Source organism: Fundulus heteroclitus, unplaced genomic scaffold, assembly GCF_011125445.2.
Source record: "Fundulus heteroclitus isolate FHET01 unplaced genomic scaffold, MU-UCD_Fhet_4.1 scaffold_64, whole genome shotgun sequence".
NCBI classification, from domain to species: Eukaryota; Metazoa; Chordata; class Actinopteri; order Cyprinodontiformes; family Fundulidae; genus Fundulus; species Fundulus heteroclitus.
This window is the reverse complement of record NW_023397077.1, coordinates 1,411,390-1,433,385: the sequence shown is the minus strand read 5'-3', so window position 1 is coordinate 1,433,385 and position 21,996 is coordinate 1,411,390. Positions and strand designations below refer to the sequence as shown.

Below are 21,996 nucleotides of genomic sequence, written 5' to 3'. Positions count from 1 at the left end.
TGAATGTGTGCGCGTTCGTGATAGCGATTGGGTGTGGCTATAGTGTACAGCACTTTGGGTGGTCAGCATGACTGGAAAAGAGCTATACAAGTTCAGTCCATTTACCATAAGTGGCAGGTAACATTGCAAAATGCACCAGCCAAAGTGGTAGGCTAGCGATTCAAACAAAAAACACAAAAAATGGAATTTTCACCCCTGAAAGACTAATGAGCACTAATGACTTGGACAAGCCAAAGAGATGTATTTCCTTAAGTTGATTATCTTGTGTATCCTATGAGTGGGAATGTGTGAATGTGACCGTGTACCTGGTTTTCTGTTTGTCTTTTGTCAGGTTGGGTTAGACAGCCCCTAGTGGAGACCTGGAGATATCTCAGGTCTCCACTGAGGTGTGGTGTGGAGCCCATCCTCCCCACTGTTTCAGATAATAGAACTTCGGTACAAACTACCTTTGGTATTTTGAAGGAAATAGCTTCTTCAAAAATCACTGATTTATCTTAAGAGGGTTTTTTTCTGTTTCAGTCACTGAAACAGAAAATTACTTAGATAATGACACCTACGTAGTCTCCCCCTTTCAGTCCGCACACACCAATCTCCTGCTCACCTCCCCGATCTGAGAAACAACCGCCACCAGCCTGTAGCATCCACCTAAATTTTCTGCCTGGAGGTGGAATCCATGTAATTCATATTCTATTCTAATAACATTTATCATGAGTGGTACGCACCTGTTTGGCACAATTCCTCATGCGTGGTAACAGGTAAATTTCTTCCAGCTCCTTCTGTCTTTCCTCTTCCTCCATCCTTCTTCTCTGTTCTTCAGGTATTATGTCATCCCAGCTCCGTTGACTTCTCTCGGAATCAATATCAATGTCTTCATCTTCCATCATGGAGAAGTTGGCAACCTGTGCAAGTTAGGCCAAACAAACACAAATAAGTGTGCAGGTACTGGATAGTTGGATAATAGCTTCAAAAGTTCGGACCTTAAACTGAGACAGCAATTCCTCTCCAACAGTGGATGGTCCAGGATCATTCTCTCTGGTTTCAGCTCTTTTCAGGATCTCATCAATGTCCATTTCCTGACCGGTAGAACAAGCACATTCACATCAAAATATGAAACAGAGACAACTTTAACTTAACTTTTTTGTTTGGCCACATTCTTTAGTAGTTTTAGCACAACTGCTTGATTCACAGATATCTTTTGGATGCTTCTTTTCCATTGCAAACTCACTCTTTCACTGACTTTACATTTGAGTTACTCAGCCTTGACCACAACCATTTGGCAGTTGCACAAATGTTTCATATCCTTGTGTTTGTGTGCAAAAATAGTTTTAAATGTCAGTGGTTGGAGAATATTTAGATGCATACTACTTCAAAGCAAAAAACTTCAGTATGTTAAATGCATTCACACAGAGGAGTCTTGTGTAGAGCAACTCGAAGAGGGAGCCCAAACTGACAGAGCCCTGTCGTTAGGCTTTCAAGTTAATAACCGTAAGTAGGGTTTTCCCCAGAAAACCAACTAAGCCCGCTAGGGCGACACACCGTATTTTTTGTTAAAAATTTTAAAAGTTGACAGGAATTTGGAAAATATGACTATTTAAATATGTAAGACATTGACAACACTAACTACTACTACTGTATCAAGTCTAACAGAAAGGCACAATCTTGCAATAATAAAAAAAAAAAAAAACTCTTTAAAAAGCAAACAGTTGTTTGCACTTAAATTGAATCCTAATTAAGTAATCAGCCAGAGAATCTTAAAGCAATGTTATTCTGGTTAAAGCATTACTTTGCTGGTTACCGCTACTGTTCTGTTGTGACCTCTTCTATTTCTAGCACAGTAACTGTGCGTGTTGGATCACTACATGCAATCCGTTTGGGTTTTTCAAAGAACTCTTCCAGAGGATTTAGTTTAGGTAGTTGATTTCAGCCACAGAAGATCCATTTATTTTGATGCAATTGTATTATTTACTTTAGTGGGCTGCTCCCAAAAAAGATGGGTTAAATGCAGAGAACAAATTTCACTGGAATGTAAGTTGTAGTTACAACAAAGATGATGATTATTATTATCTCTTTTCTAGTGTGACGGTGGAGAGAACCAACATGTGCAATCTAGTCATCGGACACTCCTTTGACACAACCCTTCCCAGTCACACCTCCGATATTTTATCTTCCACCTCAGCCATGAACCCTTCAGCTTCTACATGTTTGTTCTCAGCAGAAGATGGTGCTTCTCCTTTTGCCCCTCCCTCACCCTCCCTTCCACTTTTCTGTCTCTAGAAGTGAAGAGGCAGTTGGAGAGATTGAACCGGAATAAGGCTGCAGGTCCACATGGTGTCTACCCCTACCCAGTGCAAGCCAGTGCAGAGCAGATCTTCTACAGCACCTCTTCAACCTTAGTCTGACCAATGAGAGGGTTCCAGTGTTGTGGAAGACCGCCTGCCAGTGTTGTAGTCAAGTCACTATGCCTCGAGTCCGAGTCCAGGTTCGAGTCACCAGTGTTCAAGTCCGAGTCAAGTCCAAGTCATTAAAAAGAAAATCCGGTTCGAGTCCGAGTCGAGTCCACTACTCATCCGAGTCAAGTCACTATTGACGTGTGATGTATGACATGCAGCAGTAACATTCCATTGCACTAATAACTCTTTCGCTGTAGTTACCCTTGGTTTTACTCGGTAAAACTAAGTAAACTCGGTAAATCTAAGACGTCTCCTAACCATGGTTTTTAAACATTGTTGTTATGGAACGTGCAACAGCGACTCGAGGTACGCTGATAGGCCGCATATGAAGGATGTTAAAGCCGCAAGCGGCGTCGATCGGCCCTCGCAGCCAAGCGCACTCCGGCCTATTGGCCACCGCCACGGTGCCGGCCGGCCGGCCGGCCGGCGGGGTTCGCGCAACGCCGCGGTGCCGGCCGGTGGGCGGGCGGGGTTCGCGCACCGCCGGCCGCCCGCCACCGCAGATGCTGTCACGCATTTTCCTCGCCCGTCCACCGGGCGATTCCCACAAACGTGTTCGGCAGCGTTCCCCCATGACTCATAACAAATCTGGTGCAGATGAGGAGATCCAGTCGTTGGATAATGATAATGCATTTCGCCACCGGACCGGACTAAATTGTTCGGCGGGCCGGAAAATGTATACCGATTCCTGGACGGTGACTACAAACAGAAAAAAACTGCAAATGACGCCATGAACGCCGAGCAGGAGAAAAACAACGACTTACCTTTCTATCAACTCGGCCCGTTTCCCAGTCTTTCTAAGCCCTCGACACTTAATCCATCGTTTGAGCTGAACGTTGGTATGTTGTTCCACAGTTCTACCAGTAAAATGGGCGCCTGGACATCCTCTTATGATAGTTTAACAGCTGAAAAGTTGGTCATATCGTTGTATATGTTGCATGTGTAATGGCTGGTTGCTACGTGCGCTCTCACACTGTTTGCCCAACCTTAGCGGCAAGGGGCGTTGCTCATGAGATGGTGACGTCACGTGCGCGGTACGACATTTACATATTAAAATCATACACCAAATAATATTCTAATGACATATAAAAATTATAGCCTAATGATATAAAAAAAGTCGAGTCTTTTTCTCAATTTCCGAGTCAGAATGATCTGAATGTAGGAGTCCGAGTCCAAGTTCGAGTCATCAGTGCTCAAGTCCAAGTCAAGTCACGAGTCTCTAAATTTAGCTAATGACTCGGACTCGAGTTCGAGTCTCGGACTCGAGTACTACAACACTGCCGCCTGCATTGTTTCAGTACCGAAGAAAACTCAGCCATCCTTCCTCAATGACTTTAGACCTGTTGCCCTGACATCCCACATCATGAAAGTTCTAGAGAGACTCCTCCTGACCCCTCTGAGTAAGCAAAAAAGCAGCTATCAGGATGCCCTGGAGTTTGCTTATCGCCATGGAGTTGGGGTTGAAGATGCCATCATACACTTGATTCAACAAACCCACAGTAATTTAGACAAGGTAGACGGAACCATGAGGAATATGTTCTCTGATTTCTCCAGTGCATTTAACACAATTCAAGATCCAAGGGTTGTGTGTCTAACCAGGTAGTCAGCAGCACAGGAGCACCAGAGGGGACTGTACTCTCACCATTACTTTTCACTCTTTACACCTGAGACATCCAATACCAGACAGATTCCTGTCATCAGCAGAAATACTTAGATAATTCTGCAGTTTGGATGCATCAGAGATGGAAAGGAACCTCACTGGGAGCTGGTGGACTGCTTTGTGACATGGTGTGGAAACAATCACCTCCTTCTGAATTTGGCTAAAACAAAGGAGACGGTTGTAGAGAAATAGGAATAGGACCAACACGAGTCCCATACTGGGAGAACAAGTGGAGGTGGTGGAGGAGTATAAATGTGACCCACCACAGCAAACGTAGGTACAAGTCAGCAAAGCACAAACGGTGAACATAAAGAAATAAACTTCCATTTGTGAGAAAATAGTGAATTTTGTTTTATCGCAAAATAGGCTAGTTTAAGTTATGAAGAAACCCCTTGATGCTTTAAATTGCCGTTTCAGAGGTTTTAAACAGTAAACTTTGTGTTTAAACTTGGCAGGTTTTCTGTTTAAAATTCCCCTGAGCTGCATTTGCATGTCTGGGAGGGGGAAGCTGCGGCTCATTTGTATACCGACTTGGTGTGGCTTGTGCAGGCTTTTGTTAGACATGTCGGCCAATAAGGTGTGTGTTTGAAGAAAGCAGATGGCTACTTATGCAGCTATTTAACCTGTTTGAAAGAGAAACTGAGTTTCTGTGGCTGGGGAAGATGGACCGAGCTAAACTAAACCGTAGCCGTCCCAGCACTTCACTCCAGGAGTAAATATTAATCAGGACCGATGCCGGGTTTCGCTTCAGATTCTGCATCAGAAGTAGATCAAGTGAAATAAATGCCGCTTGCAGACTTTAGAAAGCATTTTTAGCTTCCAGCTGACGGTAACAGAAGATAAAGAAGATGAAGAAAGCTTATTGAAAGCTTAAACGTTTTATGTGGACTCGCAGAGCAGTGAGAACGTCAAATTATCAGAAGTTATCGGGAGCACATTTTCAGGAGACGGAGACAACAAAATGGAGAAGAACATCCCAGATTTGGGTGGAACCTCGGAGGCATGAAGTCTTGAATACTTCTCAGTTCCTCATGGGGTGAGTTTGAGAATTTTTTTTAATTAAAAAAAACTATTGTAACGTATCGTATTGATAGTTTCCATTTTTTAAATGCAAACATGACATAAGTGACAGATTATTTTATGTTTTTAATTTAACACAAAACATAACATATATATTTCTGCCATTTCAACTGTTGCGGTGCCAGTGTGCCAGTTGGGCACTGCTGTGTCAGGCTGTGAGCTGACCCTCCCGCAATAATACCCAACAGATCTAACTGGGCCAGTGTCACAGCAGAACGCAGCACCAACCTAAGCTTACAGATTCACTTCTATACAGGAAAACTCCTATTATACTTCAGCTGTCACTTTTTACATTTCGTATTAAATAATACTGTATAATCTTCAGTGATGGTATCAAGGTGTTGGTTGTTTGTACCTGTAATACTTTCAGTTAGTTTTGCTGTTCTTTTGATATCTCTCTTTGTAGGTAGAGAAGCAGACTTACAATGTTATATTGCCCTCTCCCTTTCCTTTCACCCTTTCTCCCTTTTAGCATTTTGTCTCACCTGTTTCTCTCCCTTTTTTCTTCCTCTTTTACCTTCCCGTTTCTGTGTCCATTGAACATGAAATAGTCACAGCATAAAATCTAATAAAGCTTTTTACATATATACAAGTCAAGCAGAGCACTATGGCAAAAGCAGTAAGGGTCCACTTGTGAAAGTAAAATCTGTTGGGCTCTCTTCTTTATTAAGAGAACAATCCTTAATGCTACATTGCCTAACAGGACACACACACAAAAAAAATTTATTACTTTGCAAAAAAAGCTTCACTGCGCTGACATGCTCCGCCCCATCCCTTTTCCAACATTTCCAACAAGGTATAGCACGCCTTTGTCCGATGTGTCTTGATAACGTAATTGCCATGCGCTGATATTCACTGGATAATAAATAACCAAGTTATTTATTAAACATTAAATTACTTAAAAACATGCGTTTTTAAGCATGATCGATTTGGCAGAGACCACATTATTCCAGAAGGTGAGAAAACATCTTGCCTGTGTTTCTGCTAGAGGTGGAATTTTGAATAAAACACAAGGTGGAAACCAGGGTCACAATGTCAGAAGACATCCCCAACCCTCTTGACAAAGATATAATTTTATGCTTTATTGTTTTAATCCTGAACAATTTTACAATGAACAATTTTACAGTAATGGCTTAATTTAATGTACTTATTATACATACCTGAGGCTCCTGCTCTTCACCTTCTGGCTCTTTGAAAAGCTCTTCAGCACCAAACTTCAGAATGGCTGATAGTTCCTCTTTACTAAAAGGTGCTGAGCTATGTGCAAAAAAAAAAACCCTGACAATTAATCTGGTGAGTAACACTGATTTTGATCTGCAACTCAATCTTGATAGAAAAAAATTGTTAAGCAACAGAATGTGGCCTGTTACTTGCCTAGAGGGTGCAGCCCCGGTATGCAAGACGGTTTTTCCTGTAGTGTCCATTCTTTGAATGACGAGGTGGTCTAGCACCATTTTCTTTTTTGCCCTCTCAATGATATCTTCCTCCACTGAGCTTTTTGTCACCAGCCGATAGATATTTACCTGTCAATCCCAAAAACAAATCATAAGAAAAACAATGTTTTAACACAAAAAAATAATCATACCAACAATTTGAACTACAAGTAAGATATTTCCATTACACACATCAACAAGGCCCACGTCAGATTTCTGTGTAATTTTAATGTGTGAACATGGCTTTTCATAGTCCCGTAAATTTAAAATATTTTGCCCACTCTTGTAACCAAGCATTTGATTAAAGCCTAAAACGTGCGAGACAGTGGGTCCTAACTTACAAGGAATGCCCTCTAAACCTGCTATCCATTATTAAACAACATTAGGGATTCTGACTCTTAAATTGTTTTATAAAACTCACAGAAAATGTTCCTGTTATAAAAGGATCAGAGGGTTATAAAACATTGCATAGGACTTAGAAAATGAAAAGTTTGCATACGCCCAAAATGACATATGGCAAAAAAATAAAAAAATGGAAGATACAATACAAGATATTGTATGATCTCGACCACTACTTAATTCACTGATGTTATGCAACAATATTTTTGTATTTGAAGTAAATTATTTGTTCAATTTTCACAATACTTACTGTAGACGACAAAACTTTTGTCTTGCCAAAATCAGACCTCTCTGTGTTCATTAAAGGCATACTATGCAACATTTTTCCATTAATTAATGTTATAAGAATTATTATTCTGAAGTCACTATGGCCTCACACCACTCGGACAGAGGAGGCCTGGAGACCTGATGTCTGTGTATAAGATCCACTGTTTTCTGATTGCAAGGCCAAATGCTGCAGCTGCTGAGGGATACTGATTGTTTACGATAGACTGTCTTTGTTTTGTCTCATGGGAAGGCCACGGTGCAGTATTAGGGGAAGCCCGAAAAGCGACACAGACAGAGACAGGGCAGACAGAGACTGCAACGGAACCGAAGGGTGCGATTACTTTCCAACTATGTGAATCTCTGCTCTGTTTCTCAATAAAAGTGCTGGAACGTTATACCACCGTCTCGTCATTTAGTAAAGATGGGAACTCAGTTACTATTGTTTAATATTCCACCCAAACCTCCCACAACAATTTGGCGTCACAAACAGGATCTCCGACCGACGAGTCCGGGGACAGGAGCTGCTTTGGCTGGCCCGGAGAGGTTATCCGGCCTCTGGTACCCCGAATGGATTTTCAAGGGATGTGGAGGAGCTCCTGGTCTCGGAGCGTCTCTGGGCGTCGGCGCGAAGATCCGAACCTTTCTTTCATGAGACGGTAAGGGGATTATTTTCCAGCTCTTTTAAAAACAAACGCAATTGGTCAAAAATGCTTGCAAGCTTTTAAATTTTAAACCCCATTTTAAAGTATACCTCAAGAAATTTTAAAATTTAAAACTGTAAACCTAAAAGGTAGTAAAAGTAAAAGCCGGTACAAATAATGAATTATATTTAATCCTTAAGGCAAATAAAACAGGGTTCGCAATACCGAACGGTGACTAAGGTTTAAACATTAAACTAAAATTCAAAATTTAATTAGAATACGTTTTCAGCTGAAATACGGACTTTCCCACAAGGGGGAAGGAGGGGCAGAGTGATTTTCACCTGGAGAACAGGTGACCGGCTGAGCAGTTTGCAGCTGGTCCATTAAAGTCCTCTTGTCTTGGGTTTGTGCAAGAGGCTGTCCACTTCTGGTGTGGATGAAAGCGGCAGGGGTGCTTAAGTCCTTGACTGTTGCGAAGACGTTTGCAGCTTTGATAAGTGGGGACCCCGACCATTATACCAAAAAGCCGACCATCAGATGTGAGGCCTTTCATTTTAGTTGGTCGATCATGCAGAAGAGTCCGTGTAATGGGTAAAAGGCAGAGTTTCTCAGGGTCAAGCCTAGCCCCAGGGTGAGACGTTCGATTTCATGCTGAAAAACGTAGGGGCCCAGACGCATGACATGCATAAATGATTTGAAATGATTTGATTAAACATGCAGATTTCTCACATAGGGGTTATTATTATTACTATTATTTTATTTTATTGCAGTACTGCTACTAAATAATAAAAATAAAATTAAGAGAAAAAAGAAAAGCGATAAAAACAAGGAAACGGAAACGAAACTAAAAAGGCGTTGCACCGGGGAAGCGTTTACGTGGGGACCGATTAGGCACTTCCGTTGTGGATAAAATTGGTCTAAACTGCTAATAGCGACGTATAACTTTCAAAAATGGGTAAGCGTCCAAGTGTCTGCGAGACACAGAGTTGTATCCTTGCGGGACTGAAGCGTAAAACCGCGTGTGGACGAAGCATCGGGGGGTCGTAACCAGCGCACGCTCTCCACCTTTTAAACTAAGCGGGAACTTAACGCGTTGAAAACATCTTTCGGCGTTGGCGTTTAAAAAATATGGAAAACATAGAACTATTTAAGATGGTGAAAAAGCAGGCCTGCACGTGTTTGTCTGTCTGAATGTCATCGTTTGTATGTAACCGTACGTGTGTATGTATCTATGTAACTAAACGTTCGTCTGTGTGAATTAATTCGGGGTAAAAGTAATGTTCATGGTTTCAGAATGTTCATTTGTTTTGGGAGAACTGCAGCTCCGTAATTCAAATGACATTTTAAACATGGACTATGTTAACAAAAAGGTAAAGTAAAAGAGATTTAAATAACAAAGTTGGGTTTTAACATTAAATATCAGGACCAAATTAAATTGATACACGGTGAGATTAACATGGCTTGAACGAAAATATTTCAGCTTTGTTAAAAAATTGGAACTGGTAATAAGCTTTACATAAAGCTTCTTGGGTTTACTGTATGAAATTAGATCCTATCACTTGTTTTTTAGCCCTAAAGTAATTTAAAATTACTGAGATCTCATTGCTTGTAATAATGATTCATCACAAACCAGTCCAGTTGAAAGAAGTTTAGATATACAAGATTTTTGATTTAAATAGATGAGGGAAAACTGTGCTTTGAACAAACTGTATGGAACTAAATATGAATTGCTTTTCTAAGGGTTTTCTATTCATTTATTTAATTTATTTTTTACTTGAAATTTGAATGCAACTAATGAGAAATTTTGAAAAGCGTCAAAATATCAGAAGGCCATGTTACACGCGTCAACAGTTACAAAATCATCTGATGTTATTAGTTATGCTGCGCTGAGGGAAACCTCAGAGAGACAGTATAACCTGAGAAGGACAATAGATATGATAAACAAATCTGACCATGATGTAAACATCTGAATGTTACGGCAAGGCTGGGTCTGTGTGTTCTGGCCTGGGGGCTGATCCTTGGGACAAGGACTAAAGGTGATGTCATTGACTTCAGCCTGATCCAGTTTTGAGTTTTATTTTGTCAGAGACAAAGTTTGATTTATTTTTTATCCTTTTGTTTCTTTTATGTTTGTCATGTTAGAGGGAACACTGTAGTTAAAATGTTTGTGACTGTTTTGCTGTAATTTCTTTTCAACCTATGGAGCGTTTTCTTTGGCAAAAAATGCTGGCAGAATTCATTCTGTTTGCAGGCGTGAGGACTGGAGGATGGACTCTTGATGAGAAGGAGAATGTTGGGCTGCTGAATTCAGACATTGGACTGAAAATGGACAATGAAGGACTATGACTGAGGCATCGGACAACCTTCGACAACAAACACAGATGAGTTCTGCAGACACGACTTCATGCATTTCACTTCAGATTTTGTTGTACACAATTAAAACAAAACACACATTACGAAACACATTAAGATTATGTAAAGGTGAAAACTTTTAAAGAAGCACCTTGATGGAATCATGGAGCAACTTAATAAACTAAGTGGGTATTATATCAACAGTTAAATAAATAAATGAATGAATTAGTTTTCACTATATAGGTAGAGTAATCTGAACTTTTAAATAGCATTTCATTTAATAAACATCTTAGAGTAAGCTGATTTCTGCTACTCTGGCAGGCTTCAATAAAACGCAAAGAAAAGGTTACTGGCTAAAATGGGTAATGTTGCAATAAAATTAGCATAATGACACATCCTACTAACTAACATGGGTAAATTTAGGATTAAAGCATCAGGGTACAATGGTTACAATATTTATGGAGATTTAATATCTTTCAACTAGAACACAAATAACTCAAAAGTCTTTTTAACCAGTTAACCCGTTAACCTGAGGGCTTTTAGATCAGGATAATTTAATGGTTATCGTCTTACATACAGAAAATAAGTAAGATTATTTTAATTAGATTAGATTATGGGGACATTTTGGATCTGGTCAGGATGGTTGGGGGGCTGTGATGATAAAAGGGTAACAGCTTGAAGGTGATATCAATGAATGAAGGTTTTCTCTGAGGAACATCAAAGCAGCAAATACATCCCACATTGGAACTCCTGTTGTGTAAAGAACATCTTGAACGGGACATAAGGTGAGATCCTTACAATGAGAGACGTTCCACACAGGGAAGTGTGGAGACCCCTGGGGCATGGCACCCAGGACGAGCTGCTGTGGACTTGACACAGCTGGTGGAACCAGAGGGACGACAAGGTGGTCCCACATGTCATCTGACACCTTACACTGACTGTAAAGGGTTCTGGGTTTTCAGGGTTGCTGAAAACAGAAAGCTTCAGAGAACCTTAACCCTTCCTGACCAGGCACTCAGAATACATAGATCATAGATCAGATTGCAGAGGCCTAGACAAGTAGGAATGCGGAGACGCGTTCATCCAAGAACTTCTTAATCAAAGTCCTTAATCCTCAGTTTAAGAAGATAAATAAATAAATAATCACATGTATGGTTTACTTTATTTTAGGATTAATTTGGGAACTAATTCTGATTTGCTTAAGTAGCTTTGGTTGTTCAACAATGTTAGAACATTTTCAAAAAACTCCCGTTCTCTCCTGCTCTCTGCTTTGTTTTGTGTTGTAGAACCTTGGCATCCTTGAACAGTAACAGCATGGTATAAATATTTTGTCTTTTCTGTGCAGAACAGCACCTCACTCAAAAAAAAAAAAAAAAAAAAGTAGAGAGAGGGAAAAGCTTTCACATGGAAAGGCTTTCTTTTTTTCTCAGTTGGGTTTTCAAAATAAAATGGGAAATGTCATGAAACGAATATGTTGATGAACTTATGTTGCAGAGAAGTTCAACTGTCAGACAACAACAGTTAAGACACACATTGAAAGCATTCTGTTAAGAATTACTATGAATTTACTGCAGATACATTTGAACTTAAAGATTACTCTTAACTAATAATTAAATTGCAGAAATTCTGAGAGCTAAATAATTGTGCACAGAAATATCTTGAATGTGAAAGTGCTTGGAGGATGTTTTAATAAATGACACATGAAAGGGGTTTTGATAAGAACACTAATTACACCTTGTTTCTGTTCTCCAGCGGAAACAAGGACTCGTGTCTGCAGACCATCTTCACAAAGTGTTTTATTAGAGAGAAATGCAAAATAAAATGCTCAGTGCCCATCCAGAACTGAACACTTATTACCATCCAGCTCAATCGTCCAGCCTGCGAGGGGGAAACAAGAAGAGGACTGGGGATGAAGAAGCCAGAGAACTCTGATTCCTTATTCTTCAACGGGAGGAGTTGCCTGAAGAGACACTAAGCGCGATTAGATTAATTTCTGCCTTGTGCCATGTAAGGCCTGAAGGCTTCCTTAACTTTGCGTTCTTGACGTTTTGGACTCTTCTCATATTCTGTTGCTGTTTGTTTAACTGCTCTGTTCCACTGACTCACATGTTTGATTTTTGTGTGTTATGAGATCTACACTTTAATGTTACATCATGTTGATCAATATGGTTTTATGGGGTAAAAAATGGAAACTGTTTGCTTCAGACACACAAGGATCTATGGTTTATGCACCTTTTGATTTGATATAGGAAGAACCAGGATCGGATTGGCTCTGAAGATCCTTTAATATTAGCTGGTAATGATAAGACTTAGATTCAATACAGGGGTTTCAGGCTCAGATTGGCCGAGAGCAGATCTCCCTTGGAGGGGGGGCTTTCCAGTTTTTACTACCCCCTAGGGGGGGTAGCTTTTTCTGGGGTTCCCTTGCCCGCACTGAACCTCTCCTGCCTTTGCTCCTGGTGTTGTAAGTTTGAAGTGGTGGATTATTGTCCATCGTAGGGGTGAGTGGAGAAAGGAGTAGGAGGGTATTCAGGGTGGGTCAGAGTAGACGGATTCGACCTTGGTTAATGAACAGGGTTTAGCTTACCATAGTCTAATGTAATTTTAAAATAATGTGCGCATAGGTACCTAAAACAGGCCTTACCTAATTAGATGAATCCTAAATTGTGGACAAAAGCTAAATCTTTGATCTTGTGTGTTAAAGCTCTATGAAGCATTCATGTTGATCTGTATTAAAAGTTCCAGCACTACCCGGTTCCAACACGGGAACCCTTTGGGTCCCACTTTACGAGTTTACAGAAATGGTTCCTCTGTGCTTTGTTCACATTTTCAAGTGATGGGTCATCTTGTTTTGTCTTGATGCTGACGACGCCATCATCAAAAAAAAAAAAAAAAAGAGAGGAATGTTATAAGAATTATTATTCTGAAGTCACTATGGCCTCACACCACTCGGACAGAGGAGGCCTGGAGACCTGATGTCTGTGTATAAGATCCACTGTTTTCTGATTGCAAGGCCAAATGCTGCAGCTGCTGAGGGATACTGATTGTTTACGATAGACTGTCTTTGTTTTGTCTCATGGGAAGGCCACGGTGCAGTATTAGGGGAAGCCCGAAAAGCGACACAGACAGAGACAGGGCAGACAGAGACTGCAGCGGAACCGAAGGGTGCGATTACTTTCCAACTATGTGAATCTCTGCTCCGTTTCTCAATAAAAGTGCTGGAACGTTACACCACCGTCTCGTCATTTAGTAAAGATGGGAACTCAGTTACTATTGTTTAATATTCCACCCAAACCTCCCACAACAGTTCCATACCGTTTTGGATGATTAAATGAGTAATTTCAGGTTGAACAAAGGTTTTCTCGGCCGCCCTGGTGGTCTGTGGGGGAAATACCATACTTGCAATTGCAAGAGCCCTCGGCCTGCACACACAGGCTCAGAAGTCTCATGCAAGACCGCGAGAGTCGGTCTTGCTTTATGGCGAGAACTCCATGTGTTTTTGCCCTGCCATTCACTATATGCACGCGCGAAAGCAACAACAAAGAACCGCGTGTTAACGTCAAATAAACATGCAAGCATATCGAGTTTTCTTTTTATTATTATTATTATTTTTATTTATTTTTTTGAATGTTGGCGAGGCGGTAGCGGGAGTTTGGCGAGGATAGCGCTCCGTTTTTTCGACTTTTTGTTGTGTTCGCCTGTCTGCTAAGCTCAAAACAACCGCACCTGGCTTGACGGAGAAACCAGAACAGCTGAGCATCTTTATGACAGTGCACTTTTACTTTCGCCCTCTGGGGGGAGCCTCGCTGGAAAATCAACCCCGGTTGCATAGTATACCTTTAAATGATCAATCTTCCTCCAGTGAGGAAAATTTATTTTAGTATATTGAACATAATTAGGGAGGGTTTTAGCTTTGATATGAGCCATTTCTAAAACCAATGGATTAATTAAAAGTCAGGTTGTAAGCTGTTGTTTCTACAAAATGGATAAGTGACAAGACTTTTGTCAGGGACTGTACAACATAAAATCGGTCAGTAAGCACAAGGTTAATAATATTTAAGGCGCACCGAATCAAAAGGCGCATCATCAATTTTGGAGAAAATCTAAGGATTTTAAGTGTGTCTTATAGTCTGAAAAATATGGCAAGCAAAATTTTTGATCTCAAGTCAAGCAAAGAGAAAAAAAAACAAAGAAAAAAATCGTCTGAGATTTGATAGTAGGGACACTTGTAAATCAAGGTACCAATGTATCTAAAAAATTCTAGTAAGAAGTAGAGGTGGTGATAGTTTGAACTCACCTGTCTTTTCTGTCCTATTCTGTGGGCTCTTGCTTGAGCTTGAAGATCATTTTGGGGATTCCAATCTGAGTCAAAGATCACCACTGTGTCAGCCGACGCTAGATTGATGCCCAGTCCACCCGCACGTGTAGATAACAAGAAGCAGAAATCCTAAACATAAAGGATAAAACTCACTTTCAGTCAGGGATTACGTTTGATTTCCATAATAGTCAATGCATCACACAGTACCTCTGAGCCCTCTGCATTAAAATGATCCAAGGCTTGTTTCCGTATTTCCCCTTTGATGGAGCCATCTAATCGCTACACAAATGAGAAACAAAGTTATTTTCTATAAAGTCGGGTTTCTGTGACACACCCATGTATCTTTTTATGACAAAGTAATCTGGTCAGCATTGTATGTATACCTGAAAGAGGAACTGCCTGCTCCTTAAATATTCAGCCAGAATGTCGAGCATCCGTACCATCTGAGAGAAGATGAGAACTCTGTGACCTCGCTCCTTTAAACGGACCAGCAGCTTGTCCAGAAGCACAAGCTTCCCACTACTGCGGATCAGTTGCTTAAAGAAAAAACATCATTAAAAGGTCAAAATCATGCCTGGGAGTTAAACAAAGTAGCCTAAAGAATATGGACACAGTGCTCACTCAAAGTAAACACTATAAATAAATCTTAAACCTGTAAAGCTTCTGTTTTGTTGAGGCACTCATCGTCATCAGGAGGCTTGATAAGGTAACAGTGATTGCAACACTTCTTCAATTCCATCATGATGTTCAGGAAGCCAGATGTGCTGCCTTTTGTGCCTTTACTCAGAGCCTTATAGTTCCTGGTTAAAATCCATCTGGCCAAAGAAAAAGAAATACACATCAGAATTTTGTATATAATAGTGATATAAATAGTGAGTAACTATACAGGCCCTCCTTTGAAAGGAGCAATAAGTGAAATGTCATTATTTTAGAACTTCACATGCACGTACATGTACGCAGGGTCTGAAATTAACATTCGCCACATGCGAGTAAATTTCCTGTTTGGTGAGTGAATTTCAGAGGGCTAGCTGCCACATGGTGAGTAAATCTTTTTACCAAATAAATTAAAAATAAAATAAAAACAACAAAGCCCATCTGGGCTGCGGATGATCCGTTCACAGCTCTGTCCATCCAGAGCTCAGTCTAGACCCGCCTTCTGCGGAGCTGGTTCAGCTTCTTTCATATATTATTTCTGGGGAGAGCGGCTCCCAGATAAATCCTTCATTCAAAACCAGTCATGGCTGCACGCTGGATCAGAGAACAGATCTGCTAACCAGTACAGTCTAAAACGCCCATTAAGTCTGTTTATAAGTTTCGTTTTTATTAATTTTGTATTTAACTATGTGTGCTGTGTTTCTGTGCCTCAGCGCTGCAACTGCGCCTCTCTCCTCCCTTCACTCAGAGCCAGGTGCTTTTGTCAGCGACCAGCCTTCAAAACGTGAATCATTGCCTTTAATGTCCTTCCACTCGTACCAAAATGTCCCAATTAAAATCAATGGGAGAGTCAGTAGCTGTGTTTAATGCTCTTTTGTATTTAACGACACAGAACCAGTGCTGCTTCGGTGGGCTGCTGCCTTGCGCTTGAATTCAGGTGCGCAAAATTACGCTACATGTAATTTAGGTGCGCCCTATTAAGGGTCATTTTAAGGAACTTGTAACAACAGGGGCTTCAGCTCAGACCCATTATTTCTTCTCTTCCCTCTAAAGGAGCCCTTTACAGTCTTTATTTATGCATTTTCCCCAATGTTTATCCCTCGCGCGCAGCGCACCAGGGTAAAATCCAGCAGCTGGATCATACGTAAAGACGCAGCATGAACCCCAAGTGTTGCAGCTGAGGGGAAAATGTTGGACCATATAGGCTTTATGAAACTCTGCATCACTCACAAATTAGACCAACATGGATAGAATAATGATAATCTGTAGTATTTTTTATTGCCTGGATGTGAATCATTCATATTTTCTTATAAAAGTCAGGAAACAAAGATTTCTCTTTCAGGGTCCAGTCAGCCACTCCCCCAACCACACAGCCCGGAAATTAACATAATCTCACTCTAAATTTTTTATAAAAATTGAGGTCTGGTCAGGATTAATATTTTGGCTGGTAAAAACTATGCCTGGCCGGTTGATATTTACATCTACCGGCCAACTTGACCGGTGAATAAGGATGTTAATTTCGGACACTGCATGTACGTGAATGTGAACACCTGCCACTCGGGACGTAGCTCCTCCATCCCCTAAAATGCCGTCAGAGCAGCGCTGCGGAGAGCACCCCCAGCAGATCAAAATGTTCTCTGGTTAACAGCATTATAAAGTTATTAGTGTTTTTAATCCTTTACAAATATGCACATCGGAGACCATAGGTGAGAAGGAAAAGGAGGTGCTGGGTTGTAGCTGGACTGAAGGTAAAGAGAAGAGCAGCTTGTCACAACTTGTTTTGGTCTACACAGTGCTCAAGCACCACCTAATGGTGAAACAGCGCTTATTGCTCCTTTACCAAAATCACAAACTAACAAGCATAGTATTCAGTATCAGATGACATTATGTATTACTGATCACACTGCTGTTGATTTTCTATATACTTGAGTAAGAACATTCATGTAAATCAATTTTTTACATATATACACACACACATACACACATATACATATATATATATATACTAGTGTTACATATATATATACATATATATATATATATATATATATATATATATATATATATATATATATATATATATATATATATATATATTAGGGCTGGGCAAGTTAACGCGTTAATTTCGCGTTAATTCATTAGACTATTAACGGCGATATTTATTTTATCGCGCATTAACGCATGTTGCTCACATGCTTTCAGTCAGTGTCAGTCAGCAGGCGCGCTGACTGCAGCGCGCTGTCACGGCAGCACTCTCCCGCTCCCCCTCCCCTCTCGTACATGACTCAGCGGCGCCAGCCAATCAGCACGCAGGCTCAGCCTGGCCCGCCCACTCAGCTCTCACACAAACTTAACAAACAAACAGCTGAGAGAGACCGCAGCAGCGAAAAAACATTAACAGGGGAAGTAGCACCGTTTGGCTTTATTTTAATACCGTAAATGAAATCAAGCTGTATGTTTTGTAAAAAGCCGGTTCATTTCAGTGGAAACACAACAAATTTATCTAAGCACGTGAAAAAACATGAAAACGTCGAGCCCCAGAAACGGAGAGAGGAGACGAAACTTCTCTCATTGCCCCGACAGACCCACAGACGTCTCTGACTGAGGCGTTTCAGTCCTCCAGGGAACATCCAGGTACATCAGTGGATGGATGGATGGATGGATGGATGGATGGATGGATGGATGTTACTGGAGCCCACACATAACATGTAATTAAGACCTTGAAAGAACCCAGTACATATATTAAAAAGTGTTATTTAAGATAAGATAACATTAGCTAATCCTTTTTTTATCCCACGACGGGGAAATTTATAGGATTAAAGCAACAGGCAGGTGCACACAACACAGACAAAATTACATAAGGATTGAAATATATAAGAGGTGGATTAGCGAAAAAACACTGAACATAACATTATTATTATTATTATTATTATTATTATATTATTATTATTATTATTATTATTTAATTGTAATAATAAAATAAAAACCACAAAACCCAAAAGGTCAGCAGTTTCATGATACATCAAATTTAGGGACTGGCTATACAGCAGGTCAAAAAAGGCCATATTTTGGCTGCAGTGCTTGCTGTTCTCTTATGAAGAAAAGATCAACTAGTGCACTAAATTCAATAGATGGGTTGAAAATATCCAGTATAAAATAAGTGCTACAAATGTTACAACACTTTTGTTCATATGGCAGCAGAACATTAAAATAAAAGTGCTCTTTACACTACTTTTGAATTCATTCTTGGAGTTTGTAAATACAATGCGATTAATCGCGATTAATCGCGATTAATCAGGGCGATTAATCGCGATTAAATATTTTAATCGTTGCCCAGCCCTAATATATATATATACACACATCCGTCTATTCATCTTAAACCAGCAGGTGGAGGTAGCAGGTCAACCGCCCCAAGATGGCGGCCGTAATTTCGGAGTGAGGAAGTCTCCTCACTCCGGCTTCTCTCCGTTGACGTGTTTGTGGTACTAGTGTTCTTCTTCACTGGTGGTGGTTTTCCAAAATAAATCCAAAATGCCTTTCTGTGCCATATTTCCTCCTCGTTTCTGTCATTAGACTGCAAATTTACTAGTCTGCTGCCCCAAGCGGCATACCTCTTTACTCGGCGACCACTAGCTTGCTTGAAGTTGCAATGACAACTTAACTTCCATGAACTTGTGTTGTTAAGACCTCAAAATAATTAAATTAGAATCCAAATACACGTAACAGTAAAGTTAAAAAAAGTCAAAATAGTCAAAATTTCCCAAAAATATGAGCAAAGTATTTTTAATACATTTTATACTATACATCAGCCAATAATTAAAAAAAATTAAAAATAATTAATAAAATCTCCCTCTTGCCACCAGCAGGTGCTGCAGCACGAAGAGAGTCAGAACACAACTCACCGCACGCTGTCCCTAAAGTTCCAGGGGAATCACCTTGTCTATTGGTTGTCCCACATCCCAATCATTCTGACGCACTCACGTAATGGCAGTGTGTGTGCTTGTTCCTTCCTAGTTTCTGCTTGCTGGCTGAGCATGCGCACTTCTAAGCGTTTGTGTATCCGGTTAGATTACCAGCTAGTTTAGCAGTTATCTTTACGATTAGCCATTAATTGTAGCTCCACTGCTCTCGCCGTAGACTTTGAAAATGGCTGAGAGTCGGAAGAAGAGGAAGGCCTCAGTAGAAAGAAATAGGACCAGAATGGATTTGGGAGATTTTTTTTCACACAATCCTTCCAAAGAGAAGAAGAACAAGGTATGACCGTCTGGCGCATGTGCAGTTTTTCAAAAGAATTTTGCCATTTCCATCTACCTTTTCTAATGTGATATTTCAAAATGCACATTGAAAAAGGTTGATGGAAACGAGACTAGTTAATTTACTTTTACTTATTAAAAAAAATTTTTAAGAGTTATTCTACTGCAATATAATTTATCCTTTTACTACAATAATATAAAGTATCACTACTCTTGCCTATAATTTATGGCAAATCCACCATTTGCATAAACCAATCCAGTGTCACGGGAGCAGATTATTGTGCATTTGAGGTAGCGTTACATGGGCGTAAGACAATTAAGACCTTTTTAAAAGAATTGAGACTTAAACACCATTATTCAGTGAATTCAATACTTTTTAAGGCCTTAAATTTTACTTTACAAATATAAGATTTTCCACAGTCCCGTGAGGTGCCCCTGTGCTATCGACTGGTTAGACACACAACCTTTGAGTAGGGCCCTATAATTTCCGCGATCACGGAATCGCGGAATGGCGTACCGCGCACGTGACGTCACCGACTCAAGAGCAACGCCCCTTTTGCCGCTTAGGTAGGGCATACAGGTAGAGAACGCCCGTAGCAACCAGCTATTACACGCACAACAGAACCAGCGATATGACCGACTTTATAGCTGTTAAACTTTCCCAAGACGATGTCCCAGGCGCACGGATTACTGGTCGCACTGTCGAAGAACACACCAACCTTCAGCTCAAACGATGGCTTGAGTGTCGAGGGCTTAAAAAAACGGAAAACGGGCCGAGTTGATCGAAAGGTAAGCTATGTTTTTTTTTTCCTGCGCAGCGATCATGGCGTCGGCTGTTTTTTTGTTTGTAATCACCGTCCAGGGATCGGTATATGTTTAATGTTTGTCTTATTTGAAATGTTTTTGAGTAAGCTATCCTGGTAGCAGGGTATCAAGTTAGCGCCTGCTACCATGATAGCCTATATGCTATCATGGTAGCAGGCGCTTCAATATTAACATGTCGGCCACCAAAATACTCTTACCTGTTCACTACTTGATGTCGCTGAAATTGGGTCAGAATGTTCTTCGGTTGGGCCCTTTCCTCCAACAAAATGCTTGCTACATATGTACGTGAATTTGGTAACTTTTTCCGGGTTGAACTGTTGTGTAGGCTGACCGCACCGGTGCGCACACATTTCTCCTTGGCAGTCTTGAAGAAAACATCCTTCATATGCGGCCGATCAGCGTACCTCGAGTCGCTGTTGCACGTTCCATAGCAACAATGTTTAAAAACCATGGTCTTAGATTTGGAAAAAGCAGTCGTTTTAACGAGTAAAACCAAGGGTAACGCACGTCTCTTTTACAGCGAAACAGCGGCGGACTATGCAAGCTTGCCCTACTGCGTACCACGTGATGTGACGTCATCGTGACATTACGTTTCTAAAAATAGCTCGCTCGCGTTACGCCATTGGCAAATTAACGCGGAATCTAGTGTAAACGCGGAATTTCTACATTTGAAATGAAATTCTGTTTTTGTGTGGGAGAAGAACGTACGTCTGGGGTAAATGCACACAGGGGGACGCTAATCTGCGCGACACAACCCCTCCCGCTATGTCATTTCAGCTTCCCCCCACCATCCCCCATCAAAACATTGAAAAAATGGCGAAGCGGCTCTCCACAGCTCCGCTTTCGGCGAAAAAGTTGAGAAACACTGAGGATGACATCCCTTTGGAAAAGATGACAAAACTGTGTCCGTTTCTAAAGAAGCACTGCAAACAGGGAGGAGCCCTACCTGAAAATATAAGCAGTCTTCGCCAACTTCACCTACTCATATAATTCCAGTGTTTCCCACAGCGCTATCTTTGCTAGGCGGCTGCCTCGACAAACTCACGCTACCGCCTCGCTAACATTCCAAAAAAAAAAAACTAACTCGATATACTTTCATGTTTATTTGACATTATCACGCGGTTGTTTGTTTTTGCTTTCGCGCGTGCATACAGTGATTGGCAGGGAAGAAACAGGCGAAAATACATGGATACAAACAAACAATTGTCTGTTCGCAATATAGTCTTTGTTTCTGGTGATTGTTGAGGCCCCCAACTCAATCTTCTGGAGTTTCTGACAAAGCAAATTGGGTAGAATTGTTCAAAGGACTAAAGAACATGATCTTCGCAATACTGCCTGCTTTATCCAGATAAAAGTGGGTTTGTTGAAGTAGGACAATGATTGCCTCTTCAATTCCAACTCTACAGTAAAACCAAACTATAGGCCAGTGGTTCTCAATTATTTTCCGTTGCACCCCCATTTGAAGAATGAAAAATTTTTAGGCCCTAACAAAATGGTTCCGAAACGTAACTTTTATTGTTTTCTCTCTAAATGCATTGAAACCGTTGCTCAGTAGATTACCTAGAATCACTTTTACATTTTATAACAGTTAAATACATGCTACAACAACCATTTCTAACAACTAGAACTTTTCAACATCGCCATGTTTTATAAGCTACATGATA

The 21,996-nt window shown here is 40.7% G+C and overlaps 1 protein-coding gene across 3 annotated transcripts in view; it reads right to left on the bottom strand.

The window, feature by feature from the left end:
• Nucleotides 1-21,996, bottom strand: part of chd1 (chromodomain helicase DNA binding protein 1) — a 103,278-nt gene that overhangs the window by 34,814 nt on the left and 46,468 nt on the right. For all 3 annotated transcript variants that reach the window (XM_036133591.1, XM_036133592.1, XM_036133590.1), the window contains exons 15-22: nt 15,253-15,415; nt 14,984-15,136; nt 14,808-14,879; nt 14,580-14,729; nt 6,565-6,713; nt 6,351-6,447; nt 978-1,073; nt 723-899 (exon numbers count right to left, since the gene is read on the bottom strand). In XM_036133591.1, coding sequence (XP_035989484.1) covers nt 723-899; nt 978-1,073; nt 6,351-6,447; nt 6,565-6,713; nt 14,580-14,729; nt 14,808-14,879; nt 14,984-15,136; nt 15,253-15,415 — 1,057 coding nt within the window. The remainder of the gene's footprint in view (nt 1-722; nt 900-977; nt 1,074-6,350; nt 6,448-6,564; nt 6,714-14,579; nt 14,730-14,807; nt 14,880-14,983; nt 15,137-15,252; nt 15,416-21,996) is intronic.